Source organism: Eptesicus fuscus, chromosome 14 (genome assembly GCF_027574615.1).
Source record: "Eptesicus fuscus isolate TK198812 chromosome 14, DD_ASM_mEF_20220401, whole genome shotgun sequence".
NCBI lineage: Eukaryota > Metazoa > Chordata > Mammalia > Chiroptera > Vespertilionidae > Eptesicus > Eptesicus fuscus.
The window spans coordinates 79,026,864-79,046,798 of record NC_072486.1 but is presented as its reverse complement, the minus strand read 5'-3'; the positions used below and the strand labels follow the sequence as shown (position 1 = coordinate 79,046,798).

Genomic DNA, 19,935 nt, shown 5'->3' with positions numbered 1-19,935 from the left:
AGCAACCTCAAGTGTCGCCCTTCCTCCAATACTGGAGACAACAACGCTCCCTTTTTGCTTCATTTGGGATTCACTCACTTAAAACCCAAGGGTGCTGCCAATACAGTTGGCAAACTACACACATTTGTATTTATCTTCTTGAAGTGTACAGTATATCTTGGGAATTCATCAAAACCGAAAAGAAAATGACACGAAAGTCATTTTGATCATTTCAAACATCATCTGTTTTTCAAATGTCTCATCTGCCTGGGTCGTCGTCTCTCAGTTCCATTTCCCACTATGAGGACAGGAGTCGCTGGGAAGCTGCTGGCTCCTGGTGTGGAACCGGAAATGCCCACGATGACTCTGGAACACCGTGGGCACCAGAGACCAGAGACTACCAGGATTAGGTCAAAAGGAGGCAAGCCCTGCCCGCCGGCCACAGGTGGCCAATTTAACACTGAGGTGTGAAACACAGCAAATGTGTTAAAATCCATTCTGATACTTAGAAAGAAAACCTCATTGGTAATGTCATGTTTGGAGGATGCTAGGGAAGCCAACTCATTTATTCTGCACTTGATCTTGGGCAAAAGGCCGAGAAGCAATACACTCATTTATTCTGGAGGACAAGAAAATAAGGAAAAAGAACCAAGCATTTTATTCTTTCAGTACAAATAGTACCTCACCATAACCAAACAGCTGATGAAGAAAACTATTTCTTTTCAGAAGAATTCTAGCAACAAATGCAGGAGTAGAAAGGTATCACTTCTGCATCCCAAAAACAACAATGGATTTGGGGAATGGTCATCTACACCAAAGCCAATGGATGAAAAGCTGATGGGGGCTGGAGACTGGGCCATTCAGGCTGACACCACCTCGCAGAAAACAAATGTGATGTCCTACGTGCTTGTTGTAAAAACCTAAGTGCACATGTTTATAACACTCTTTACAGGGAAGAGATCAACTAGAAATATTTAGAAAAGAAAGAATTTACCAATCGGCCTACACCGTAACTACTCTTTCACATTAACCATTGCTGGGGTGAAAACCGGAAGTCTGAGGCGTACAGAAGTTGGGAGGGTGCTGCAGATAATCTTGGGCCATCTTCCTTATACCTCGTGTTCACCAAGTACAAAGGTGCCTACCAGAAATATTTGTCGGCGTCCAGAAGACAAGGCAAGGCGATTCCGTATTCTTTTCTTTTCAGGAAAGCTCGGCCCTTCTCATGATATCCCATAGCTAACGTAAGGGCCTAAGAAAAAAAGAGGATTTTAAAAACATCCCTTTAAACTATAATGAAACATTATATTAAAAGCATATTAAGTCTAAAGAAATCAAAGTTTAAAAAAGAGATCACAACTAATTTAAAAGCCCAAATTAAAAAAAATATAATTAGCCCTCACTGGTTTGGCTCAGTGGATAGAGCATCGGCCTGCAGACTGAAGGATCCCGGGTTAGATTGCAGTCAAGGGCACATGCCTGAGTTGCGGGTTCGATCCCCAGTAGGGGCATGCAGGAGGCAGCCGATCAATGATTCTCTCTGATGTTTTTATCTCTCTCTCCCTCTCCCTTCCTCACTGAAATCAATAAAAATATTTTTTAAAAATAAGAAAATATAATTAAAGTTTTATTTCACTTATGTAATTCAACCTTGCAAAGGTTTTCCAAAATGACCTGGATGTCATCATCTATCTTCTATAATAATAAAAGTGTAATATGCTAATTAGACCGCACATCTTTCTGGACGAAGCCGGGACTGTGAGGGAAGCCCGGGTCCCAGGTGCCTGCCTGCCGGTGGCTGGAGGAAAGCCCGGGTCCCGGATGCCAGAGGGAAGCCGGTGCCGGCAGTTGGGGGAAGGAAGGCCTACTCTTTCACGAATTTCATGCATTGGCCTCTAGTATATATGTAAAAGGCTAAGTGACCGTCCGACCATCTGGTACCTATGACGCACACTGACCACCAGGGGGAGACACTCAATGCAGGAGCTGCCAAGCTGCGGTGACTTGGCAACGGCAGTTCTCGGTGACGCACCGTGGGGCCATGCGATTCCACCTTTGGCCATGGGTTATGTTGTTCCTGGGGCACTGTTGCCCAGAATCTGGTGTACTGCACACTTGTGTTTGTATTCCACACCCTTTACAACAGCAACTCACACTCTGAAACCCCTCGGGGGATGTCGGAGAGCCAGTTTCAGCCAGATCCCCACAGGCCAGGCCGACGGACCCCACCTGCCAGAGGGACCCTACTCACTCCACAGACACCCTTCGAGCCAAGGCGCTGGCCCAGGAATTCTAATTAATTTCCTTTCAATGTGCACGAATCCATGCACTGGGCCACTAGTTTAATATAAGAGAGCACTGGACAAATAATTCCTACAGTTAAAAAACAGCCTGTGTGGCTCAGTGGTTGAGCATCAACCTATGAACCAGGAGGTCACGGTTCGATTCCAAGTCAGGACACATGCCCGGTTGCAAGCTGGATCCCCTTTGTGGGGTGTGCAGGAGGCAGTCGATCAATGATTCTCTCTCATCATTGATGTTTCTATCTCTCTAGACCAGTGATGGGCAACCTTTTGAGCTTGGTGTGTCAAACTTTGCCAAAAAACTGAGCATAACTCAGGTAGTGTGTCACTTTGAGGAAAAAACATTATTTCACAAATGTTTCATCCTCAGGAGCAGCAAATGTTTCATCCTCGGCATGCGGCCGCCTCAGCAGCCGCGTGTCATCAGAAATGGCTATGCGTGTCAGTGCTGACACGCGTGTCATAGGTTCGCCATCACTGCTCTAGACCTCTCCCTTCGTTGCTGAAATCATTAAAAACGTATTTTTTAAAAATGAAAATAAAAAACAATAAAGCAAGCACCAATCCACTGGCAGTTACAAAGTTCTTATTAAAACTTAATTTTAATCCTCAATAATCCTATCTAATAAAGAGGGAATATGCTAATTGACCATCACACCCTTACAAAGATGGTGGAGCCCATAGCCAATAAGGAGGGAATATGCTAATTGACTGCCATGCCCTCAAAGATGGCGGCGGCCACAGCCACAAGATGGCGGCGCCCAATCCCCTTAGCCTCACCAGGGCGGCAGGTACGCGGCATGGCCAGGCCCACCATCCAGGCAGATCTGGCCACTCCGTACACCTGCCTCCGGAGTCCCCTAGTCCCCTCAGCCCCCCAGCTGCCCAGGGCCGGCCCAAGGCGCAGACAAGCCTTGGATGGCAGCTGCTCAGCCGATGCCCAAAGCGCAGGCAAGCCTCGAATGGCGGCTGCCCAGCCATCCAGGGCCGCCCGAGGCTCAGGTACCCAGGGCTGGCCGAGGCTTGCACTGCCGGCAGTGGCAGCAGCAGAGGTGTGATGGGGGCATCGCCTTCCCCTGATCGCCGGGTTGCCTCCCACCCGAGGGCTCCTGGACTGTGAGAGTGGGCAGGCTGGGCTGAGGGACCCCCCCTTCCAGTGCATGAATTTTCATGCACCAGGCCTCTAGTTTTAACAGAATAATTCATATAGTGAAACCTCCTCAAGACTGTCCTTTAAAGATAGAAAAGTCAAAATTACCTAGACCCACAGTCACTAGTTTTTTTTGCTGTAAGAAGTTACTGGACTCCAGTTTAGAGACCTAGCTCAGGGTCCAGGTTGTACAGTGCTGCTACATACAGAACCCCTTGGATGTGTCCAAAGGTAAAACCACCCTCCTATCTATTCCAAATTCTAGAACAGGGACGGGGGGAGTGGGAAGACAGGGGAGACACCGTAGAATCACCTGTCATTCTTCCCCCAAACTACAGTTTCCCCAGCCACCCACTCTAATCCATCCCTTGGCCCTCTAGTAAAATCAACCCACCGAACCACCAATACTGAAGGCAGGGCATCACATCACTCGGGAATGTTCAGTCACTGCTACAGGATAGTGAGGTACCCTTCAGTCCGCAGGCCTAACCATAGCTGTTCTGTACCTCTGCCCTGGAAATTACAGTGAATATGCTTTGTGCATTGTATGCTTATATCCTCTGTTTATAAGCTGGAGACAGAAAACTGTTTCTGATCCTTTGTAACATTCCAAGATAAAATAACTAGAAAACCAGCTTGGTTCCGACAGCAAATCCAAGAACAAGCTGTAAATGCCCTGGCCAGCATGGCTCAGTTGTTAGAATGTCGGCCTGGGCACTGGAGGGTTGTGGGTTTGATTCCTGGCCTGGCTGGTATGGCTCAGTGGTCGAGTGTCAACCTATGAACCAGGAGGTCAGGGTTCGATTCCCAGTGCCCAGGTTTGGGGCAGAATCCCCAGTAGGGGGCATGCATGAGGTAACCAATCAATGATTCTCTCTCATCACTGATGTTTCTATCTCTCTTTCCTTCTCCCTAATTCTATGAAATCAATAAAAATATAACAACAAAAAAAGGACCTGTACCTGGGTTGCAGATCTGATCCCCACCCCTGGTCAGGCGTGTGTGGGAGGCAACCGATCAATGTGTCTCTGTCATATCAATGTTTCGCTCTCTTTCTCTCCCCTCTATCTCTGTCTCTTCCACTCCCCTTAGAAACAAACAAAAACAAGCCATAAATTTTTTGAAAAATATATTTTTATTGATTTCAGAAAGGAAGGGAGAGGGAGAGAGCGATAGAAACATCAATTATGAGAGAGAATCATTGATCCGATGCCTCCTGTATGTCCCCTACTGGGGATCGAGCCCACAACCCAGGCATGTGCCCTTGACCAGAATCAAACCCGGGACCCTTCAGTCCGCAGGCCTAACCAAAACTCTATCCACTTAGCCAAATCAGCTAGGGCCGTAAATTTCTTACAGTACTTACTTTTCTTTCTGATGGAGGAATTTTAATTGATCTGCCCGTCTGGTTAGCTATCTCTAAGTATGGTGTGGTTTCTGAATCCACCATCTCACCTGCAAGAAGGCCAAAGGGAACTTTATGAATTCAATGTTAAAAAGCAATGACAGTTATATTTAAAATGCTAAGACTATTGGGAAGAAAACCAATGAGAGCACTGGCCGGTGTGGCTTAGTTGATTGGGCATCATCCCATGCATTGAATTGATGTTTCTCTCTCTCTCTCCTGCTCTGAAATCAATAAAAATACATTTAAAATGAATAAATAAATAAAAGTATTAAAAAGAAGAAAAGCCATGAGAACTGTAATGTCCCCACAAGGGTGGGACTGGCTGCTACCTTGAAGTAGTCAGTGAGGTGAAAAGCCCAAAGCCCCATGTACCTCTCTCTGCCAGGATCTCTAGTCCTTTCTTTGTCCTCTGAATTCTCTTTTCTTTGAGTTCGGCTTCATTTTGCTCTTCTTCTTCGACCTGGAAGTTCTTCCTTGCGTCCTCTTCAGACTGCTTTAGTTCCAGCACCATGGCTTTCACATTGTGGGTCACTCCCTGTTCTTCCAGTGCTTTCCCTGTGAAAATCAGAAATGCACGCTGTAAAAAGCCCTTCCACGTACTCGGCAACAGGCCACTCTCTCCATGCTCAACAGGATTCTTAAACCTGCCTTAGCACTTGCAAACTGCCAGGTCACATGGTGAGGACACGTTTACATTTGGTTGTGTACCTCTATGACCATTAACCAGTGGATAAATCGGCCAGTGAAAACCGAGCCAATTCATTCTTTCCAATCTTATTTTCATCATTAGATCAGACTGAAGCAATACATATTTGAGACTACCACTGGGAGAGCACTACACTAGGCAACAGAACAGGAAAACGAGAAAATGTAACCAGCGAATTTTCCTACCCCTGGTTGGAGAAGTAACCCACCCAGTTCAGAGCACCGACGGAGCAGCCACGGTGCAGTAGTGCACTGGGAGAAGTCACTTACCGTCGAGGTTAAGAGCAAAGACCCTGGGTCCTATCACTTTCTAACTCGGAGGCCCTGAGTAAGCTACTCATCTTCTAGGACCCGGTTTTCTCACATATAAGCTGGCTCTATGAATAAAATTAAAGCCCAGCCAGCATGGCTCAGTGGCTGAGCATCAACCTATGATCCAGGAGGTCACAGTTTGATTCCCCATCAGGGCACATGCCTGGGTTGCAGGCTTGAGCCCCAGTGTGGGGCGTGTAGGAGGTGACTGATCAATGATTCTCTCTCATCACTGATGTTTCTATTTTTCTCCCTTCCTCTCTGAAATCAATAAAAAAAATATAATCAAATATATAAACCTAACAAAAATTAAGTCAAAGATACAAATAAACCACCACCAAAATGAAAAAGATTTTAAAATAAAATGCAAACAGATTTTAAAATAAAATGCAAACAGATTTTAAAATAAAAATTATGAACTACAAAATATAAAAATCTGAACACAGTTCTGGAAAATGCTATTTGGATATATAATACACACACATACATTTATGTATATATATGTATATATACATGTTTAAATATATTTTTATTGATTTGAGAGAGGAAGGAAGAGGGAGAGATAGAAACATCAATGATGAGAGAGAATCACTGATTGGCTGCCTCCTGCATGCCCCGCACTGGGGGTTGAGCCTGCAGCCCGGGCATGCACCCTTGACCAGAATCAAACCTGGGACCCTTTAGTCCACAGGCTGACACTCTATCCACTAAGCCAAACCAGCTAGGGCTATCTATATATATAAAAGCCCAGCGACTGAAATGGAGGACCAACCAAAACGACCAGTGGCTATGATGTGCAATGCGGCAGCCAACCAGCGTGATCCGGGCCTTGATCAGCCTGGCCCCCGATTAGCCTCCAACACCCCAATCAGGGGCAGGGCCAACTGCCCGCCCCTCTGGCCCGATGGAACCCATCGGGGCAGGCCAGCCAGACCCCACCCGTGCACGAATTCATGCACCGGGCCCCTAGTCTATATATATATAAAAGCCTAAGCAACTGGATGACCAGACAGTAGCTATGACACGCACTGACCATCAGGAGGCAGACGCTCAATACAGGAGCTGCCCCTGGTGGTCAGCGTGCTCCCTCAGCGGGAGCACCACTCAGCTGAGACAGGTGCCAGATACTGGGCTCACAGCTGGCAAGCGCAGCTGCGGCGGCACAAGCCTCTCCCACAGACACTCCCCCTGTGCGCTTGAGCAATGGTGGCGGCAGGCGCAGCAGGGCCGGGATGAGCGAGAGCGGCATGTCGCCCAGCCCAGGCTTGGGCACCTCCCCAGCCACCTGCTGCTTCCTGCGCTACTTCGTGCTGTGTGGGATCGATGCGGACAGGGGGCTAGAGCCTGACGAGCTGGCGGGTAAGGCCAGGCTGTGGCAGTGTGGAGGTCCACTGATCCCCGCAGGCCAGGCCAAGGGACCCCACCAGTGCACAAATCTGTGCATTGGGCCCCAGTATATATATAGTTTAAAGAAATTTGACATAAAGATCTACTGATGGCCAAGTCACATTGGTAAGGAACCAAGAGGGGGCTTTTTTTGTTTGTTGTTTTTTAAAAAAATATATTTTATTTATTTTTTACAGAGAGGAAGGGAGAGGGATAGTTAGAAACATCGATGAGAGAGAAACATCGATCAGCTGCCTCCTGCACACCTCCCACTGAGGATGTGCATGCAACCAAGGTACATGCCCTTGACTGGAATCGAACCTGGGACCCTTCAGTCCGTAGGCTGATGCTCTATCCACTGAGCCAAACCAGCCAGGGCTTTTTTTTTTTTTTTTTTTTTTAGGGGGCTTGTTTTTTTTAATTCACTTATAATTTATCCTAGTTCTGCTATGATTTCATCTTTTTTAAAAATATATTTTATTGATTTTTTACAGAGAGGAAAGGAGAGAGAGAGAGAGAGTTAGAAACATCGATGAGAAACATCTATCAGCTGCTTCCTGCACACCTCCTACTGGGGATGTGCCCGTAACCAAGGTACATGCCCTTGACCAGAATCGAACCTGGGACCTTTCAGTCCACAGGCCGATTCTCTATCCACTGAGCCAAACTGGTTAGGGCCAAGAGGGGACTTGTTTTAATAGGTTTTAAAACTATAATAAAACCACAGTAGGGAGATTAAAAATGGCAGCAGAATAATTGGAAGCTACACTGACATGCTCCCAAGACCAAACTGGAATTACAACTAAAATACAGAAAAACATCCTGAATAACCAACTAAAGACTAGCTGGAGAGAACCCTGATAACCAACTATGGAAAGTGGAGACCTCAGAGACACTGGTAGGAAGGGTGGAGGTGCAAAAGGGCTGGCCGGCCTCTCACAGTCAACAGGAGGAATATGTCAGCTGTGGGAGGTTCCTACTGAGAACTCTGGGGTGTAACCCCAAGCTGGGATCCTCAACCCAGAGCACCAGAACTGAGAAAGGTGCCCACATAACATCTGGCTGTGAAAAGCAGCAGGGTTGCTGTCTGCAAGGGAGAGATGGCCGGAAATGCAGGCACTCTCTTAAAGGGCCAGCATACAAAATTTCGTGTGCAGCCACTCACCTAGGGCTCCAACAGAGGGGAGGCAGAGTGGACTGGAATTGTGTGAGCAGAAATCAGATTTGGGTGGCTCTGGAGTTAGAACTTGAAAGGCAAACACCCTGGTTTACTATGCTGAATCATTCCCTCAGGCTGCAGAGGACATCTTTCTCTGGTGCCCATTAAAACAGCAGTCGCCAACCTTTCAGACCTCACGGACCACCAGTGGTCCGAGAACCACCGGTTGGTGACCACTGCATTAAAAGATTAAGAATAACTATCAGCCTGAAGGCAGAAGAAATTGCCTCACCCTGTTGGAAAACCTGTTGCCCCCCCTGTGGTCCATAGCCTGAGGCTAATCAAGACTGAATACAATCAGATTGCAGGCAGAGGCGGGTCTCTGGAGGCTTTGAGTCTTTGCCTGATCTAAGCCAGGGCCCAGGGCTAGGAAAAGCAGACTCTGTATACACATCCTGGTCCTTTCCAAAGGCACCTAGCCTCAGCGGAGGGAGCCACAAGCTGTGGTTTGCTGATAGCTCCAAACAGGGAATTCAGGGCCTGACACTGTCAAGCACTAGAGATTGGGAGACATAGCAGATCTTTCTAATATATAGCTACAAACCCAAACAGGCAGCCCAAATGGGGAGATAAAAACCAAGCCCAAAATGAAAGAACAAGACAATTCTCCAGAAGAAGAGATAAATGAAATGGAGATAAGAAATTTATCAGACATAGAGTTCAGAATGATTGCAAAGATGCTCAACAGCATGAGAAGACATAGAAACTCAAAGTGTTAAAGAGAATAAAACAGGGCAGAGAAAAACGTATTGTGCTTAGCAGATATCTTGTAGAAAGCTTGCAACCTTGAGCACTGCATAGCCCAGATAACTACTAGCCATCTGATGCTGGGAGGAACCAAGGATGGACTAGATCAGTGGTTGGCAAACTGCGGCTCTGTTGACTAATGAGTTTGCCGACCACTGACCTAGATTCTCGATTCCAATAATTACAGGCTCTTGTTGTTCCTTGTGATTAAGCCCCTATCCCAGTGGTTGGCAAACTCATTAGTCAACAGAACAGCAAACCAAGGCTCGAGAGCTGCATTTGGCTCGAGAGCCGCATGTGACTCACAAGCCGCAGTTTGCCGACCACTGGACTAGACCCTTATATCAGCAGAGCTGCTTACAGCCAACAAAAATTAATAAAAACCTATTTCTCCCTGCTCTCTTCACTGATGCCTTTCTTGGTCTCCGCCCACCTGCACCCAGGTGCCTGAAATAAAAATCTCTTTTGATACATTATGACTTCATGTCATAGGTGTGCGACCCCAATCCACTCTGAACCTTTCAGTAACTATGAAGAATGACATGGCACTAATAAAGAACACAGTGAAAGGAATACACATCAGATTAGGGGAAGCTGAGGACTGGATCAGTGGATTAGAAGACAGGGTAGAAAAAAAAGCACGCAATCAGAGAACCAAAAAGAAAAAATAATTAAACAACAAGAGGACAGCTTAAGGGAGCTGTGGGACAACAGGAAATGTAACAATGTTTGCATCATAGGAATGCCAGAACATGAAAAAAGTGAGAAAGGGATAGAAAACATGTTTGAAGAAATCATGGAAGAAAATTTTTCTAATCTGGTGAAGGAAAAAGTCACACAAGTCCAGGAGGCACAGAGAATCCCAAGCAAGCACTCAAAAATGCCCATGCCCAGACACATCATAATTAAAATGCAAAAAATTAAAGACAAAAGAATCTTAAAGGCAGCAAGAGAAAAGCAATTTGTTATCTACAAAGGAGCTACCATAAGGCTGTCAGCTGATTTTTCATCAGAAACTTTACAGGCCAGAAGGGAATGGTATGAAATATTCAAGGTAATGAAAAGCAACGATCTGAAACCAATATTACTATATCCAGCAAGGCTATCATTCAAAATAGATGGTGAAATGAAGAGCTTCCCAGTAAAAAAAAAAAAAAAAAGGCTAAATGGGTTAATCACCACCAAGCATTATAATAGTGAATGTCTTTCTTCCCCACTAGCATAAAATAGACAATGAATATTAGAAAAGCTGCTTGCTGCTTTACTTTTTATTTTAGTAAACTCTAAAATAATTGGTTTTGGATTATATATGCAATAAAGCCACTAGACATTTATGAATAGGGGAAGAGAAAAAAAGATGCAAAACCATTATTTCTATATTAACTTTATTTTTAAATTCTGCATACTTGGCCAAAACATACCTAGCTGAAGTTGCTTCTTATTTATGACAATTTTGATATAATTTTCTTGAAATCCAAAGGTTTCAGCTATTCTGTAAAATAAACAAGTGAAAACTGTAGATAATCAAATTTGTTATTTTCCATTAAATAGTTTAACCATGATTAGCTATTTTATACATTTTACTCAGAAACACCCAGTATTTCAATTTACTGACTCACAAACATCACTTTATAATATGTAAGAGACAATGTCCTTTTTAAAACTAGCTATTTAACTACTTGTTTCCTCATGAAGTGGAGACACTGGTGCAGGACAGCCATTTAAACAGCAGGGCCCTAGCTGCCCGTCAGGAGAAGAATCATTCTCTGTACCTTCTGCAGCCCCCTGGAGGAGCCCATAATAGGGGGCTGTTCCACACAATCCTGAATCCATCCCTAACAGCCCTTATGCAGACCAAAGAAGAAAATGAGAAAAATCAGCTTCAGAAATATGGGCTGGCTAACCCTGGAGATGCTCACCAGTGAGTGAAACAACTGACCAGGTCTCTAAAGTTAGAATTTCACTAGTAGGTGACAGGCAGGTACTTTTTCTTTCTACAGATGGGCCAACAGTCTGAAATAGGCTAAAACACTTTGCTGAATGGCTCAGCAAGTTATCAGGGCAATCTATATAATAAAAGCCTAAGCGACCATTATGGCAGAACAGCCAGAATGACCGGTCACTATGATGTGGGCTGCTCAGCTAGAAGCCAGGCTCATGGCTGGCGAGTGCAGCGGCGGTGGCAGGAGCCTCTCTCACCTCCGTGGCAGTGCCAAGGAGCAGCGAGCAGGAAGGCGGTAAGGAGCAAGGGGTCCTGGACTGCGAGAGGGCACAGGCCGGGCTGAGGGACACTCCTGTCATTCCCCACCACCACAGTGCATGAATTTCGTGCACCAGGCCTCTAGCAAGGAATAACATTCAAAGCTAAGGACCTGGTGACCCCCAGCTGTCTCCTATTTATATAGTATACATTCATGAGTCATACGTGCATCAGGTGCTTGTTAGGTGGTGAGCCCGAAGTTCCCACCTGATCTCAAGTTTACCAGGAAATGAAGAAGAATGATGGGAGTCAAGCTCTCATTTGTCCTTCACTCCCAGTGTGAGCCTGAGTAAGTACTGCAGCCTCAAAGCCTCAATTTTCCCTTCCATAAAGTGCGGAGACTAACACCTGCCCTTCCTCTCTTCCAGGCTGCCACCAGAATCAAATGACCCAACTTAAAAGGTTTGGAGGCACCAGGCACACGGATACTTACTTAGCTCTCAATTCTCTGCCGGTGATGTGCAATCGAGTTTCTAAGAGGTTCTTCCTATCCTATTTAAAAATCAGAGAAATAAAATAACTTTGGATTATAGCTTTATTATTATTATTATTATTATTTTTGGGAGATAGATATATAGAGAGAAACATCAATGTAAAAGAGAAACATCAATCGATTTCTAGCCCACAACCTGGGCGTGTGCCCTGACCGGGAATGGAACTGGCAACCTTTCAGTGCACAGGATGATGCCCAACCAACTGAGCCACACTGGCCAGGGCTGGATTATAGCTTTTTAAAAAATATATCATAATTTATTTGATCACCTCACTGAGTTAACTAGGCATTACTACCTACATAAACTTGAGAAAATTACTCACTTTTCTTAGTCGTGGAGGTAAAAATACCTCAATTGTAGCAATTCCTGTTGTCTTATAATTTTCATTTCCTGTGCCACGCTCGATTGCTTTGCAACGTATTTCTTCTATTATCTTCTCTACTTCATTTTCACAACATTCTAGCTTGTCAGAGTACTTCTTAGCAAGGTCCTAAGAAAAACCAGAAAACACAGATCAACATAGTACCAACCCAAAATAAGATGGAGGTCAAAATACAGAATAACACATGCATGACACCAAGGCAAAAATCTCTGATGAGTGATGGTCACATTATAGCAAAATCCAGGCTGGCCTGACATCTTTTTTTCCCCCCTCACCCTCGGAGTGAGGATATTTTTCCATTGATTTTTAGAGAAAGTGGAAAGGGGGGAAGGGGGGTAACGGGGGAGAGAGAGAGAGGAGAGAGAGAGAAAAACATCTATTGGTTGTCTCCCCTCTTACCCTGACCAGGGCTGGGGGTTGAACCTGCAACTGAGATACACACCCTTGACCAGGAATCGAATCCTGGACCCGTCAATCCTCTGGCCGACACTCTTAACCAATGAGCAAAACTGGCCAGGCCTGATTATCTTGCAAGGTATAGAAACAAATAAAGGATAGGAAAACAGACCCAAGAAAAAAGTGAAAATAACTGAGATTATTCTAGGGAGAAAAGACAAGTGGACTATAACTTATGTGACTGTAATACATAAAAATTATTTTAAGACATGCCTTGGCTAGGTAGCTCAATTGGTTAGAGCGTTGTCCTAGATACGCCAAGGTTTCGGGTTTAATTCTCGGTCAGGGCACATACAAGAAGCAATCAATAAATCCATTAAATAAGTGGGACAATAAATCAATGTTTCTCCAACAATGCGGTACCATCTCACACCTGTCAGAATGGCTATCATCAACATATCAACAAACGACAAGTGTTGGCGAGGATGCGGAGAAAAAGGAACCCTCGTGCACTGCTGGTGGGAATGCAGACTGGTGCAGCCACTGTGGAGAACAGTATGGAGTTTCCTCAAAAAACTGAAAATGGAACTCCCATTTGATCCAGTAATCCCACTCCTAGGGATATATCCTAAGAAACTGGGAACACCAATAAGAAAGGACATATGCACCCCTATGTTCATAGCAGCACAATTTACAATAGCTAAGATCTGGAAACAGCCTAGGTGCCCATCAGCAGATGACTGGATCAGAAAACTGTGGTACATCTACACAATGGAATACTATGCTGCCATAAAAAAGAAGGAACTCTTACCATTTGCAGCAACCTGGATGGAATTGGAGAACATTATGCTGAGTGAAATAAGCCAGTCAATGAAAGAAAAATACCACATGATCTCACTCATTTATGGATAATAAAGAACATTATAAACTTGAACAAATAGATAGATACAGAGGCAGTGAAGCATCAAACAGTCTGTCAAATTACAGCAGGAAGGTTAGGGAGAGGTGGGGAAGGTAAGAGATCAACCGAAGGACTTGTATGCATGCATGTAAGAATAACCAACGGATGCAAAACTCTGGGAGGTGAGTGGGGTGGGGGGGCAATGATAAGATATGTACACATATAATACCTTAATTAAAAAAATTGGGAAAAAAAATAAAGAGAGACCTAAAGAATGAGAAGGGGAAAAAAAATCAATGTTTCTCTCTCTCTCCCTTCCTCTCTCTCTAAAATCAATCAACAAATAAAATTTTTTAAAAAGAAAGAGTGAACTAATCAACTACACTGGAGGGGGGAAAAACAAGAGAGAAAACATTCTAAGCTTTCTAACTTGTGAGAACAAGTCAGGGTAAACATAAATAACTTTCTTAACAGAAAATTCTGAATCACTGATACTACTTGTGAAATAATAATTTGCTAGACTTATTCGACAGAAATCAAGAAAATGCTCCACTTCCTATTATGGTTTATTTTAAAGGATACAAATGAACATCTAGATAAAGAGGGAAACAGGTGGAGTCTGAAAGGGTCTGAGGTTCAGCACATGGATATGTTTGCCAATCTGGAAGCTCCCCAAAACCCACCACTTAAGGGTTTTTATGGAGGTTCCATTATGTGGGCATGACTGATTAAATCACTGGCCACAGGTGATTAACTCCAGCCCTCGCTGAATCCCAAGCCTCTAATCAGTTTGGACTTTTGGTGACCAGCCCCATCCTGAAGCTGTTGCCAAGAGCTGCCTAGTTAGAACAAAAGATACTCCTATCGCCCAGGGTTTTAGGAGTTCTGTGCCAGGAACCAAATAGCTTTCTTATCATGCCACACCTAACTTCTGAGCCAAGAGATAATAATAAACAAATTCAGAAAAGTCAGAAGGTGGTTGCAAAAAAGTAAAAAAGTGAGGCATGTCAGGGACAGGAGACAGGAAAATTCTTAAGACCCTGTTACAGCTGTCACCTTCCAAATGCATCACTGTGTCACAACACAGGACAATCTGACGCCCTCATGACAATCCTTCATCCCTGATAAATGTTACATCATTGATCTCAAGATACTCAGACTGAGAAAGCAGAAAAGTGTGTGCTAGGATATTCCAATAGATTTCTATAAAAAAAATTATTAACATTTTTCTCTGCTCAAAAAAGCAGAAAATTTTCAATTTCTAGAAATTTCACTTGTATCGAATAAGGCCATTTCTGATGCCATGAAAAACTGAGGCATAACTATTAGAAAAATATGGTAGTTTGGGAAAATGAACAGAGCCATAGTGTAAAAATAGTCAGGAGAGGGGAGCAATTGTTTCCTAGCAGACCATGTTAACAAGGGGGGCTGAGCCCCACCCAAGACACTCACCCTGCACATGTAACACTCACTCACTGGCACCGGTACTGCCACACTAGCAGGTCAAAGGTAGTCTCCAGATTAATAACTTTAGATAATGCTGTGAAGGTATTAAAAAAAGTATATGGCCTGGCTGGTGTGGCTCAGGGTTGAGCATCGACTTATGATCTAAGAGGACACATGCCCAGGTTGCAGGCTCGATCCCCAGGAGGGGCAAGCGGGAGGCAGCCAATCAATGATTCTCTCTCTTCATTGATGTTTCTATCTCTCCCTCTCCCTTCTTCTCTGAAATCAATAAAAATATATTTTAAAATAAAATAATCTCATCCCCCACCTTGCTTTCTCCCTTGATTTCATGTAATCTCCCTTAAATTCCCTTCTTAATTCCAAACGTATATAAGAAACTGCAAACTGTCATTCTGGGAAGCATTTTTCTCAGTCTGTTAAGATCTTGCTTCCAGGTTTGTCCTCTGTTTGGTTCAAATAAAAACTCTAATAAACTTGTACAAATTTCTACAGGTTTGGACATTCTTACATAGACACCAAGGAGACACTGCTAATTATCTATGTCTTAAAACAAAAATACCTTCAATGCCAAACCAACTTCTTTGTTTTCATCTGTATACGGAGGTTTCCAAAGTTGAATTCTGTCTTCCCTTAAAAACTGGGTCAATTTTGCTTGGAGATACTTCTTTTGCGCCATCCTTGAAAGCAAAACAGTACAGCAATGATACCCCCACACATCTCAAGATGCTTTATAACTACCTCCATGCTGATGTGTTTTATAGCATAATCAGAGCTCCTTCACTCTTCCCACTCCAGTTTAATCTAAATTATTTGTAGGTTAGGTTTTAACTAGCTCCAGACTTCTCTACAATATACATATATATATATATATGTTGGGATATACACTGTGTGGCCAGATTATGATGATCTCTGAACACATGTAATCTGGCCACTCAGTGTATATCCTATATAATAAAAGGCTAATATGCAAATTGTCCCCTCGGCCAGGAGTTCGACCAGCAGGCAGGCTGGCCAACCGCCCATGTCCACTCCCCCTGGCCAGGCTGGCCGGACCCCACCCATGCACGAATTCATGCACTGGGCCTCTGATACACACACACACACACACACACACACACACACACACTGAGTGGCCAGATTATGTGTTCAGAGATCATAATAATCTAGCCACTCAGTGTGTATTTCTTATATAGTCAATTATACATTACATTAAATATGTATTTCAAAGTTGCCAATATGTAGCAAGGTTTATTACACCTTTTTATTTGTTAACCTATTATTCTCTAAGCTAAGTAAAAAGATAAAATAAGAGAAAGATGAATCCCTAAAGTAGTGAACTTTTCTAAGAAACTCAACACCGAGCTTATAAAGTCTCTTGTATTTTGGCTAGTTTAACATGAAACAAATACCAACTACTCTGGTAGATAAGCATAAAGAAAAACTTTATGTGAACTATCAATAATACAATTCTTTGTATCTGAGTTTTTAAAATTCAGTACTTACAATACTGGAAAAGTATTGCATGATACTTTGTGACAATAACACAACAGCAGGCCTACATCTTTAACACCAACTGCTTGAACCATCATTTTACAGCTGAGAAAACCCAGGCCCCATGTTTGTAAAATAACCCAGCTAAGGTCACAAAATAGCCAGCACCATCACTAGCACTGGGACTTCTGCCTCCAACGCTGGACTCTGCATTCTGTCTCAAAGTCTCCTGCTGCTTCTCTGCCCTATGTATGTAACTGCTCTCTCCCAAGAAGCACCTGCAAGTGAGGAGCTGGCTATTGGGACCTCAGTAGCCGAGCAGTCAAAGGGTTGCCAGGGTCAGGGAACAGCTGGAAGGGATAGTGCAGCCAAATCAGACAAGCAGTAAAAAAAAAGTAGGAAGTTATTAGGTCCTGCCCTGCTGGGTAGCTCAGTTGGTTAGAGCGTTGTCCCCATACGCCAAGGCTGTGGATTCGCTCTCTGGTCAAAAGCAACCAATGAATGCTTAAATAAGTGGAACAACAAATCAATGTTTCTCTTTCCCTTCCTCTCTCTAAAATCAATCAATAAAAAAATTTTTTAAAAAAAGTTATTAGGGCCCTAGCCTGTTTGGCTCAGTGGATAGAGCATCGGCCCACAGACTGAAGGGTCCCGGGTTCAATTCCGGTCAAGGGCACATATCTCGGTTGCAGGCTCAATCCCCAGCCCTGGTTGCCATGCATGTGGGAGGCAGCCAATGGATGTGTCTCTCTCACATTGATGTTTCTCTCCCCCTCCCTTCCACTCTCTCTAAGAATCAATGGAGAAATATCCTCAGGTGAGGATTAACAAACAAAACAAAAAAAGAAAAGGTTATTAGGTACTGAGGATGAAGATAAGTTCTAGAGAGCAAAAAAAATAGGAGTTAGCCCTGGTCAGTTTTGCTCAGTGGTTAGTGTGTCGACCCTCAGACCAAAGGGTCTCGGGTTTGATTCCTGCTCAAGGGCACATACTTCAGTTGCAGGTTCGATCCCTGGTCTCATTGGGGTATGTGTGGGAGGCAACCAATTGATGTTTCTCTCTCTCTCTTCCACTCTCTCTAAAAAATCAATGGAAAAATATCCTCGGGTAAGGATAAAAAAGGAAAAATAGGAGTTAATGAACCTACATTAAGTAACTTTTCTATTCAGGACCTGTATTTCAGTTACAGTCCCAAAACCCAATTCATCTGATTTTTTTAAAGAACAGTTTATTGATTTTTAGAAAGAGAGGGAAAAGAGAGAAATGTCAATGTGAGAGTGAAACATCAATTGGCTGCCCCCTACAATCGCCCCTACACTGGGAATCAGCCTGCAACCAGACATGTGCCTTGACCAGGAATGGAACCAGCAACTTCTCAATGCATAGGATGATGCTAAAAAATCAGCCCTGGCCAATGTGGCTCAGGTTTTTAGAAAGTAAAACAAATCCTCAGGTGAGGATTACAAATTTTAGAGAGGGAGGGAGGGAGAGAACGAGAGAGAGAGAGAGAGAGAGAGAGAGTGAGAGAGAGAGAGAGAGAGAGAGAGACACCAATAGGTTGCCTCCCCTATTCACCCTGACTGAGGATGAAACCTGAAAGCTAGGTGTATGCCCTGACGGGAATCGAACCTGCCACCTTTTGGTGTACCAGGCAACGCTCCAATTAACTGAGCCACACCAGCCAGGGCCCCAATTCACCTGATTTTTGAATCAAGTGTGATACCTTCAGTGTATCCCATAAACAAGAATTTTAGAAGAAACTCCAAATCTATTCTATTTTATATCAGTTTGGAAGAAGAAAGAGGGTAATCAGGACAGGGAGGAGGAAGGGGAGGAAGGAACAAACACATTAGGAGGGGGTTGGTGCATCTGTCCAGGTGACCTAACTGCTTCTCACACAGTAAAAGCAGAGTAGTGCAACGTGTATTCGCTTTACAAACAACTTACATGACCACTACACAAAAGCTAGTTCCCGACTCATAAAATCTCAGAAATTCTGAATAAAATATTTAGAAGGTTGAACGCACAGCTCTCTGCCATTACCTGACCAAAGGGTCTCATCCACCCGGTGGGTGCCCCGCACTCCACCCACGAGCAGATGAACAGCAAGGAGGTGGGTCTACACTGCCCCACTCAATGTTTAGAGGAAGATGAAACCACTGTTGTGAAACTTAACAAAACTTCAGTTACAGACAACAGAAAAAGCGAGGATACAGATTTCAAACCAAACCCAAAGGAAAAAAGACTTAAAACATCCGTTTTCCCTTTGAACTGGAGAACTGAAAGTATTGTGGGTGCCAGTGTTCCCCATTATAGCCCCCAAAGCAGAAATCCATTTGCTGCTCCAAACTGAAAGTGAAACGTTATCAACCACTCCTTAAATTTTTCACTTTCGCTTTTGCAACAGACAAATCTACGCAACCTTTACCCAGAGCTTCTCAAATATATATATATACGTAAAATTAAAAGTTCCTGTATTAAAATAAGAGGAAGTGAAGGAAGTGAGAAATACTGAATCAGATCGTCAAGGCTGGAGAAAATCAACCGTGTTCTCCCATTCAATAGCAAAGAAAATCTGGCTTTGATTGCAAATAAATCGCAATGGCATGTGTGAAATACCAGCGCTCGGATTCACGCTTGTTTGGCTAATTAGTTAGCGTTTCTGCACACACTCTGTCTCCCTCCCAAACTGCACTCGGTCTTTTGGAAATACCCCACCATCCTCGCCCAGCTCAGCCCGGCGCAGCGCAAACCTAGGGCCCGCGAACGGCGGGAGCGTCCAGACGCCCGAGCCGCAGCCCCGGTCCCGGCCTGGCCTCCACGCAGGACGCCCAGCGCCCGCCGCGGGCGGGATGGCGTCGGGGTCGCGCCGGGGACGAGGGGCACCGGGCGGCGGCGCTGAGACCCCGGTCCAGGGCGGGAAGCTCGGCCGCTGTCTCCTTACCTGCGCCACCGCTGCGCCACCAGGACCTGCGGAGTGCCCGGATGCGGCAGCGGCCGCCGTTGGTTTTCATTCCGGGTGAGCCCGGCCACGCCCCTCTGCCGCAGTCGCCGCCGCTGCCCGCCCCGCCCCGCCCCGCCCTCGCGAGGCCAGAAAGGAAGGTTGTGGGCGGGGCTAGACGGGGCGGGCCTTAGGCAGGGAGAAGGCGGATTTGCGAGGAGGCTGTGGGGGGCGGGGCCGGAGCAAAGATGGGGCGGGACCTGGCTGTGCTGGGGGCGGGGCCGGAGCGTGAACCTGGCCTAGCGCGAGGCGGTGGAGACCCAGGACCGCGCCCCTGGAACTGAGGGGGAACCGTGGGCCCGACCCAGTTTGTCCGACTTCAGAGGAAATTGAG

General features: G+C 44.9%; 1 protein-coding gene across 3 annotated transcripts in view; it reads right to left on the bottom strand.

Moving 5' to 3' along the window:
• Positions 1-19,642, bottom strand: part of NUB1 (negative regulator of ubiquitin like proteins 1) — a 28,439-nt gene extending 8,797 nt beyond the window's left edge. For 2 of the 3 annotated variants that reach the window (XM_028135565.2, XM_054726018.1), the window contains exons 1-8: positions 19,545-19,642; positions 15,669-15,786; positions 12,286-12,453; positions 11,903-11,961; positions 10,631-10,701; positions 5,213-5,395; positions 4,799-4,887; positions 1,125-1,231 (exon numbers count right to left, since the gene is read on the bottom strand). In XM_028135565.2, the coding sequence (XP_027991366.2) occupies positions 1,125-1,231; positions 4,799-4,887; positions 5,213-5,395; positions 10,631-10,701; positions 11,903-11,961; positions 12,286-12,453; positions 15,669-15,785 (794 nt within the window). In that variant the 5' untranslated portion in view covers position 15,786; positions 19,545-19,642. Of the gene's footprint in view, positions 1-1,124; positions 1,232-4,798; positions 4,888-5,212; positions 5,396-10,630; positions 10,702-11,902; positions 11,962-12,285; positions 12,454-15,668; positions 15,787-19,353 lie in introns of all 3 variants that reach the window. The other variant, XM_054726017.1, reaches the window with a different exon arrangement.
• Between the last annotated feature and the right edge of the window lie 293 nt (positions 19,643-19,935).